The 10,161-nt window shown below is 39.9% G+C and overlaps 1 protein-coding gene across 10 annotated transcripts in view; it reads left to right on the top strand.

The window, feature by feature from the left end:
• The first annotated feature begins 4,539 nt into the window (after positions 1-4,539).
• The window catches only part of VPS13B (vacuolar protein sorting 13 homolog B), an 805,060-nt gene continuing 799,438 nt past the window's right edge, over positions 4,540-10,161 (top strand). For 3 of the 10 annotated variants that reach the window (XM_074386814.1, XM_074386810.1, XM_074386815.1), the window contains exons 1-2: positions 4,542-4,853; positions 5,229-5,404. In XM_074386814.1, the coding sequence (XP_074242915.1) occupies positions 5,258-5,404 (147 nt within the window). In that variant the 5' untranslated portion in view covers positions 4,542-4,853; positions 5,229-5,257. Of the gene's footprint in view, positions 4,854-4,878; positions 4,977-5,228; positions 5,405-10,161 lie in introns of those variants that run through there. The other 7 variants (XM_003943029.4, XM_003943030.4, XM_074386816.1 and 4 more) reach the window with 6 other exon arrangements.

The raw sequence follows: 10,161 nt of genomic DNA, 5'->3' as shown, positions 1-10,161 counted from the left end.
TCTGTCTTCCAAAAGGGTCTTAAACCAGGCCATTCCATTGGTGATTTATTTTAGTGAAAACTACAGTTTTCTGATTTTGCTTGAAAGGCTTAGGTCAGTGGAAAAAAATACATTGTTATCTGTAACTGGTAATTCCTCTCTTAAGCCTTGACTGATTTTCTCACATAGTTCTATATGATATTTTTCAGTGTCCCACAGCACCTTTTACATAATCAACTTAATCACATAATACTTTAATTAGTCATTTATATCTGTGCTTCCAATGAAATGGAGCTCCTTCAATGTGGGCTACCTAAGTAACTGGTATGGTGTATAACACATAGTGGGCATTCAAAGAATGTCTGAGTTAATGAGTAAATTCAGAATATCAAACTAATACACATAAATAATTTGAGCCAATCATAATTATTATTAATTTCTTACCAATTGGACTTATGAAATATACTGTGCTCAATTACCAAAATGAGGTAATGTCTATGTGATTGGATATGTGTTCACACTTAACTCTGAGGGTATATTAAGAATCTTTACATGCTGCAACTCTTTAGGAAGCCAGTCAGAAGTGCACTATACAGCTGCTTAATGTGTATGACTTCAAATCCAGAAAACTTTGTTGTTCTATTGATTGCAGCAATTAATGGTTTTTCTTTTTTCCTTCTCAAAAGGGGAGAAATAAAGTCAGAAGATTCTGGTTGATTACGATTTTAACGTTTCTGAAATAACAAAGTTGAATTAAGATCAGCTTATGTTTATTATATGAATTATTTAAAATAATACTTCTTGCTGTGACAGATAACCCTCCATATCTCAGTAAGTTTAAGAGTAGTTTATTTCTCAATCACGGAAAATCCTAATGGATGTTATCAGCAGTTGTTTCTCTAGGCTATGATTTATAGACTCAACCTCCTAGTTTTTGTCCTTAACATCTCCTGAGACCCTGGAGTCCTCTGCACATTTTTATCCTGCTTGGCAATGGAGAAAGACTAAAAGCTGTCATGTGGGAGGCTTTTATGAGCCAGGCCTGTGCCTACATCACTTGTATCCACATTCAGGTGATCAGAACTCAGTTACTTGACAAAACCTGGCTATTAGCCAGAATAATAATCTAGCCATGTGTACAGAAAGAAAAGGTAAGCAGATTTTCTGAATAATTGTTAAAGCAAATCACTGACATAACCTATTAGGTACCACATAATATGCAAGGCATTAGGGGTACAGGACCCTGTAGTTGAAGATCCCATATATATACCATACATAGTAGAAAACGAAATAAAAAAGAAGCCTTTCTCCACCTTCTTCAATTTTTAAATCTTGCAGCTGGAAAATGTAAGCAGGGAGATGGAAATAAATAAAATAAATACAAAACGGAAAGGAAGAAACAGAATGGTTAATAACTTTCTAACATGGAAAATACCATCTGAGGTGGATTCACTGGTGAGTAATACCAAACATTTAAGGAAGAAATTATACCAATTCTGTATAATCTCTTCCAGATGATAAAAGCAAAGGAATACTTTCTAACTTATTCATGAACCCAGCATTACTACAATACCAAAATCAGATAGACATTGTAAGAAAACTAAACCAATATTTCTCATGAACACAGATGCAAAAATCTTCAAAAAAATATTAGCAAATTAAATCCAACAATGTATAAGAGGAAACATAAACAATGACAAAGTGGGACTTATCCAAAGTATGCAAAGCTGGTTACATATTCAACTAATCAATTATTGTAATTAATCACATTAACAGGCAAAGAAGAAAAATCACATGTTCATATCAATAGATGCAGAAAAAACATTTGACAAAATCTAACACCCATGTTATGATAATAACTTTCAGTGAGCTTTAGCTTGCTAAGGAACATCTACAAAAACCCTACAGCTAACAGTATACTTAATGGGGAGAAACTTGAAGGTTTCCTGTTAAGATCAAGAACTAGACCTGCCTCTACAGAACCAATCTGCCTCAAAGTCTTCTTGAGAACACTTTATCTATTTGTTGGGGGAAGAAAAATCTTACAATACGAAGACATAATAGTAGTAGATTTGGAAAAGGCTTGCCATTTGACATTTTAAAAATTGATCAATGAAACTATCAGTGAAAAGAAATTAAATTTATCTTGACTACTTATGGTAAAGGGCACAGTGGAGCACAGGTTGAAAACTAAAAATTTTTTGATACTTAAACCAAAACATAGTTCCCAAATAATTTTCCCAAGTGAGGAATTTGGCTATTTTTTGTTGGCTCCAGGAAAAAAATGCATATGAGAACAAAAAGTGTTTAGCATTCCATACGTTATTTGTTCAAACATCTTAGTCAAATTTTCACTCCTATATTTGGCCAATTTATCTTAATATAGTGTTTTTATTTAATACATCACCATATTAGAAAACTAGGCCCTTGGCCAGGTGCATTGGCTCACACCCGTAATCCCAGCACTTTGGGAGGCTGAAGGTGGGCGGATCACCTAAAGTCAGGAGTTCGAGACCAGCCTGATCAACATGGAGAAATCCTGTCTCTACTAAAAATACAAGATTAGCCAGGCGCGGTGGCGCATGCCTGCAATCCCATCTATGTGGGAGGCTGAGGCAGGACAATCACTTGAACCAGGGAGGTGGAGGTTGCGGTGAGCTGAGATTGTGCCATTGCACTCCAGCCTGGACAACAAGAGCGAAACTCTGTCTCAAAAAAAAAAACAACCCAAAAAACCAACAAAAAAACACTAGGCCCTTTTTCTTTAGAAAAATGACAAGAGCTGGAGCAGTGTTGTAGACCACCAAGAGGTTCTTTTCTTTATGTCAAAACCTCTAAGTCATGGCTTTGACCTGTGTTTCAGATGAAGCAGACAACTAAAAAAGAAATAATTCATTTGTATAATTTGTTAAGTTTTCATAATACTCAAATTATTTGTTATTAATGAAGGCATTTTTTTTGTGACAGAACAGCTGCTCTGAATTAGCAATTAGCTGCTGCCTTTTTTGGTGGAACTTACTTTCTTATTTTCAATAATAAATCTAGACACCCTGGCATCCTCAGGCCTCTTTTCTATTGCAGTTAATGAAGCTCTTTCAAGAAATGGTAATTTTGAATTCCAGGAAAGAGCTTTAGGCATGGATGGGTATTTAATAACCCATTAAGAAGCCTAGTTTGAATTTTTTTTTAAATCTTTTGGACAGGGTCTCACTCTGTCGCCCAGGCTGGAGTACAGTGGTGTGATCACTGCTCACTGCAGCTTCCACCTACCGGGCTCAAGTGATCCTCCCACCTCAGCCTCTCAAGTAGCAAGGACTACAGTCACGCCACCACGCCCAGCTAATTTTGCATTATTATTATTATTTTTGTAGAGGCGGGTTTTGGAGGCCTTGGCCTCCCAATGTGCCAAGGCGTGCAGGCCTGGCCAGGAGTTTACTTTCAAAATGTAGTGGTAAGGTGCTTTCTTCAGAGGTAACCAAAAATAAGACAAGCTGGGCAAAACTTGGGCAGCATGTCTATGTGATTCCTCTAAGTCCAATGCATATTTTCAGAGTTAATGTTTGAGTTTCTTGACTTTGTTAGCTTGCAAGCTATTATACGGAAAGGTAATATTTTACAGACTCATTACAGCCTAATACAACCAACACTGACGCTTACAACTCTGGATACATTATTTGTTACTTTCACTTTGTGTCTAGAACTCTCAATTCCGCTTTCATTTTGGTTATTCCCTCAGCTTCCCCAAATCCCACATCAGACTGCAAGCATATGGCTCCCTGCAATCTTCTCTTTATCATCCCTCCCCTGCCCCTCATTAGCCAACTAGGGAATACTTTGTCATTGCTTTGTGAAAGTAACAGAATGCGAAAGCTTGTCTACACGTGTGGCCGAAACGCATCCTACAACGGTATACGTCTGAATCCCTTCATTTCCCACATCCGCCATCCTTCCAGCAAATAAACCTCGGAACTAAGTTTAGATTTCACTTTTTTTTTTTTTTTTTTTTTTTTTTTTGAGACGCAGTTTCGCTCTTGTTACCCAGGTTGGAGTGCAATGGCGCGATCTCGGCTCACCGCAACCTCCGCCTCCTGGGTTCAGGCAATTCTCCTGCCTCAGCCTCCCGAGCAGCTGGGATTACAGGCACGCGCCACCATGCCCAGCTAATTTTTTGTATTTTTAGTAGAGACGGGGTTTCACCATGTTGAGCAGGATGATTTCGATCTCTTGACCTCATGATCCACCCGCCTCGGCCTCCAGGCTTGATACACCGCGCCCGGCCGGAACTAAGTTTAAATGTCACTTGCTCCTCCTACCAGCGGCCTATTGCTTCTGCCCTCCTCACTGAACCGAAGTTTCTCTTCCCAATCCTTTCATTTATCAAGAAAAACAACCCTCTCTATTTTTTCAGGGTTTTAAGTGCTAGGTCTGGTCTCTTTCTCTGGTCTCGCATCGAACCAGCGACCCCCTGTGCTTCCCCACCGAGGCCGGACCTTCACCTGGAAACCGCCGCGGCGCAGCCGGCCCCAGCACCCGCAGCCACCTTTTCCCCGGAGCGCCACTTCCGGATCTCGGGTGTTTCCACTTTACGGTTCCCCTCACCCCCTCAGACACTTCCTAGAGCTTTGTCTAGCAGGGTCGGAGCGGGGACCCTGGCTAGCCAAAGGCAAGAGTTCTCCTCCACGAAGAAGCGCAGAGTAGCTTCTCCACCCTGAGAAATCCGGTCCGGCTGCGTAAAGCGGCGGCGGTGAAGGGGCCGTTTGTTTTGAGCACCAAGTGGGACAGACCCGGAAGTGGCGCGATACGGGAGCCGCGCTGCCGGCGGGGGCGGGTGCCGGGAACCTGGAGGTGGAGGGAAGGCCGCGGTACTCTGGCAAGTGAGCGGAGGGTGGAGTGCAGAGGGAGCGGGAGCAGGAGGGGGCCTGGCTTTAGCTCTGGTTGTCTGGTGGCAGATCCGGCTGGGTTCCGGGAGGCGAGGGCCTCGCGGGGTGGCCGGGTTGGTGAGCCCGCTTCACTTCATTCTTGGTCTGAGGGACGCGCTGTCTTCTGGTCGCTCTGTCTGCCTCCCTCCCTTCGCCTGGCTAGTGGCGCTGGACTTGTGAGGAGCTGGGGGGCCGCTTGAGTTTTCCCTGCTTCTAAGAGGAGGCGCACAGCCGCTTTGCTGGGAACTTAACTGCTTTCTGCCGGATAACTAACGCTTCTTCCTTCATGGTGCCGCCAACTTCTAACGTTTCAGTCTTGACTTCTTTCAGCTTCTGACTTTGACTCCTTACCTTAAAAGATGCTGGAGTCATATGTAACTCCAATTTTAATGAGCTATGTGAATCGCTACATCAAGAACTTAAAGCCTTCGGATCTGCAGCTTTCACTGTGGGGTGGAGACGTGGTGCTCAGCAAGCTCGAGTTAAAGCTGGATGTGCTGGAACAGGTAAGCCAAGTAGCTGTCATTCTGACCTCAGGCGGTCCGCCCGCCTCGGCCTCTCAGGGTGCTGGGATTGTAGGCGGGAGTCACCGGGCCCGGCCTACATAATTTTAAGAGTAGTTTGTTCCTAGTGATGGTATATTAGACTGGGACTGCTTAAAGTTGCTTTGACAGGAAAACGATTTCATTGTTTGTGTCAGAATTGTACAGTCTGTATACTCAATTTTCAAGCATTACGAATATGCTAATTTACATGGTCAAAATTATGTGTGAGCCTGTAATGTCTCCACTCGATGACATTCTCATTATCCTTTTTGGGTAATGGAAGGGTTTGAAAGCCAGCAGGAAGGGTGGCTGGCTGGTGGGGCTGAGGAAAAAAAAAGACCAAAAAAAAAAAAAAAAAAAAAGAGCAGGTTCAGATCACATTTCCCACGGCATCCTCAGAGTGTTGAGTAGATACATTGAGAATGGCAGTAAAATTGGAAACTTCTTTATTAATCGTTTTAGTTCCTTTTAATATGAGATTGGTCTGATGCAAGAAACTGTAACTTAAGGGTTCACATATTCATTAATTCATTTAGTACATTTATTAGTAACATATGCCAAGAAATTCTGTTAGGCTTGAGCATCTGTGGAAACTCAGAAGAGTCAGAGACCAACTGGTTTTTAGGATAAGGGAAGACTTAATCTGACAGTGATAGTTATTGATAATTTGTAGTTATAGTCCACAGCCTCTTTTATTACTCTTTAATTAAGTCAATCTAGACTTAACACTAAGAAATAATATTCCTGCCTGCTTCTTTTTCCTCTTTCCAAGGTCGAGTGGATATTTTCAATATTTTCATTTTAGTTTTTTTTTTTTTTTTTTTTTTTTTTTTTTTTTGAGACGGAGTTTCGCTCTTGTTACCCAGGCTGGAGTGCAATGGTGCGATCTCTGCTCACCGCAACTTCTGGCTCCTGGGTTCAGGCAATTCTCCTGCCTCAGCCTCCTGAGTAGCTGGGATTACAGGCACGTGCCACCATGCCCAGCTAATTTTTTTGTATTTTAGTAGAGACGGGGTTTCACCATGTTGACCAGGATGGTCTCGATCTCTTGACCTCGTGATCCACCCGCCTCGGCCTCCCAAAGTGCTGGGATTACAGGCTTGAGCCACCGCGCCCAGCCTAGTTTTTTTTTTTAATGAGTACAAATCCCAAGTATAACAGCTCAATTTTAAAATGTTTTACATCTGTGCAACTACCGTTCAATAAAAAAATAGAACTTTTCCAGCACCCCAAAAGTCTCACCTGTTTTATTTTTAACAAGTACTCCAGGCTGGGCGTGGTGGCTCATGCTTCTAATCCCAGTACTTTGGGAGGCTGAGATGGGTGGATCATGAGGTCAGGAGTTCGAGACAAGCCTGGCCAACATGGTGAAACCCCGTCTCTACTAAAAATACAGAAAATTAGCCAGACATGGTGGCATGTGCCTATAATCCCAGTTACTTGGGAGGCTGAGGCAGGAGAATTGCTTTCATCTGGGAGGCGGAGGTTGCGGTGAACTGAGATCGTGCCACTGCACTCCATCCTGGGTGACAGAGTGAGACTCCTTCTTGGGGGGTGAGGGAAAGTACTCCCCACTCCTAAAAGAGGTGGCTGGTAATCTGACTTCTGTAAGCATAGATACCTTTTACCTCTTTTTGGACCTGAAATAAGTTGAAATCACTTAATGTTTGGCTTTTTTTCTTTCAACATTTCTGAGATTAACCCATGTTGTTAGATGAGTTTGTTTTTTGTATTGCCATTACTATTTCATTGCATAAAGATTCTACAGTTTACTTTTCTCCTGTTGATGGACACTTGGGTTTTTAATATTTTTGGCTTGTGAAGAAAGCTTCCGTGAACATTCTAGTACATGAATCTTGGTAACATAAGTATTAATTTCTCTTAGGTGTATACCTAGAAGGTAGGCATGTGTTTAGCTTTCATACTGCCAGATAGTCTTCCAAAGTGGTTGTAACAATTCCAGTCTTACCAACAATGTATGAGCATTCCAGGTATTTTACATTTTTGCTGCTACTTGGTATATTTATTATTTTAATGTTAGCCTGTCCAGTGGGTGTGTAATGGTATCTCATTGTAATTTTAATTTGCATTTTCCTAATGACTAATGATGTTGAGCACCTTTTTAATATTCTTGTTAGCCTTCTACCTATCTTTATTTTGTGAATTCTTTTTTCCTTTTTTAAAAATTGGGTTTCCTGTATTATTGATGTATAGGAATTCTTTATATATTTTGGGAATGAGTCCTTTGCCAGCATATGTTTTTGCAGTATTTACTCTCAGTTTGTGGCTTGTCACTTTACTCATAAAGTTGTCTTGATGAATAAAGGTTAATAATTTTACTGAGGTCCAATTTATCAATCTTTTCCCTTGTGGTTAGGGTTTTTCTTGTGTTGTTTAAGAAATCGTTACTTAACACCAATGTCATGAAGATATTCTTTTCTATTTATGTTAGGAACTTCATTGAATTCCATGATTCATCTCAAATTAGTTTTTCTGCATATATGTAATAGACATCAAGATTAATTTTTTTCCCATTGATCGTCAGTTGATCTATACCATTTCTTGAACTCTTGTTTCCCTACTCAATTACAGTAAGCCTTTGCTGTAAATCAGGTTGCCATATGTGTGTGGATTTGTTTCTGAACTCTTTCATCTATTTGCCTATTCTTGTGTCACTCCATATGGTTACCGTAGCTGTTATAACAAGGCTTGATATCTCAGTGTAATCAGTACAATTTTGTTCTTTTCTCCTTCAAGATTGTCATAACTATTTTAAGTTCTTTGTATTTCCATATACATTTTATTTATTTATTTTTTGAGTCTGTTCTGTTGCTCTGGCTGGAGTGCAGTGGCTCGATCTCGGCTCAGTGCAACCTTCGCCTCCCAGGTTCAAGCAATTTTCTTGCCACAGCCTCCCTAGTAGCTGGAATTATAGGCATGCACCATCATGCCTGGGTATTTTTTGTGTTTTTACTAGAGACTGCGTTTCACCATGTTGGCCTGGCTGGTCTTGAACTCCTGACCTCAGGTGATCCTCCTGCCTTGGCCTCCCAAAGTGCTGGGATTACAGGCTCACGCCACCACTCCCGGCTTATCATATACATTTTGATTTCAACTTGTAACTTTTAGAATTAATTTCCAAAAAGGAAAGCTGTTGGTGTTTTTTCTGGGATTACATTGAATCTGTAGATCAATTTTTGATAAATTAACATATTAACATACTGAGCTGACATAGTTTTGAGTTTTTCAATTCATATGCAGAGCAATGCTTTTCATATTTTTAGGCCTTTAATTTCTCTCAGCAATATTTTGAACTTTTTGGAGAAATTTTGCATGTATTTCATTAAATTTCATCTGTTTTTTATTGATATTTAAGTAGATTTTAAAAACCTTTATTTTCTGGCTAGGCTCAGTGGCTCTTGCCTGTAATCAATCATAGCACTTTGGGAGGCCAAGGTGGGTGGATCATTTGAGGTTAGGAGTTTGAAACAGACTAGCCAATATGGCAAAACCCCATCCCTACTAAAATTACAAAAAAATTAGCCAGGTGTGGTGGTGCACGCCTGTAATCCCAGCTACTTGGGATGCTGAGGCACGAGAATCACTTGAACCAGGGAGGTGGAGGTTGCAGTGAACCAAGATCATGCCACTGCACTCCAGCCTGGGTGACAAAGTGAGACTTTGTCCCAAAAAACAAAAACAAACGAAAAAACCCTTTCATTTTCTAATAATTTGTTACCACTACAGAGAAATCAAACTGATTTTAGTATGTTGACCTTCCATCTAGTGGCCTAACATGTCTCACAGTTTTTGGTAGGTTCTTTTGGATTGTCTATGTTCAATCATGTCATCTGCAAATAATGACAGTTTTACATCTTTCTATACAACACTTGTATCTTTTATTTCATTATTGTACCTGGGCTAGGACCACTTATATAATGTGTAGTGGAGATCATGAGAATAGACACTCATCCTTTTTTGTTTCTAATTTCAGTGGGAAAGTAGTGTTTTACCGTTAAGTATGTTGTTATCCATAAATACCCTTTGTTGAGTTGAGATCTTCTTTTCCTACTTTTCAATGGGTTTTAAAAATCATGAATGAAAGCTGAATTTTATCACACATTACATTTAATGAGTTGATACGTGATTTTTCTCTTTTATTTTGTTAATGTGGTAAATTACATTGTTTTCAAATCTTAACCTTGCGTTCCTGGAATAAACCTGATTATATATTACCTTTTTTACATATTATTGGATTCAATTTGTTAAATTTTGATTGGTTTTGTTGTGTCTTTGCTTATAAGTGTTACTAGCCTGTGATTTTCCTTTTTTGTAATGTTATTACCTAGTTTTGAATGTCATATATAAAAATATATATTTGCCTTATTATTTGTGAAGTACTCTCTCTTTTTATAATCTGATAGTTTATATAAGATCAATGTTAGTAGTTTTTTAAAATTGTGATAGAATGTGTATAATATAGTCTTAACCATTTTTTATTTTTTTGAGATGAGATTTCACTCTTGTTGCCCAGGCTGGAGTGTGAAGGTTCTATCTCAGATCACTGCAACCTCCACTTCCCGGGTTCAAGTGATTCTTCTGCCTTAGCCTCCTGAGTAACTGGAATTACTGGTGCCCATCACAACGCCCGGCTAATTTTTTTGTATTTTTAGTAGAGATGGGGTTTCACTATGTTGGCCAGGGTGGTCTTGAACTCC

The sequence above is a fragment of the Saimiri boliviensis genome, chromosome 15 (genome assembly GCF_048565385.1).
Source record: "Saimiri boliviensis isolate mSaiBol1 chromosome 15, mSaiBol1.pri, whole genome shotgun sequence".
Taxonomy (NCBI): Eukaryota; Metazoa; Chordata; class Mammalia; order Primates; family Cebidae; genus Saimiri; species Saimiri boliviensis.
The sequence above is the reverse complement of the archived record's forward strand: the minus strand, read 5'-3'. Positions and strand labels throughout refer to the sequence as shown.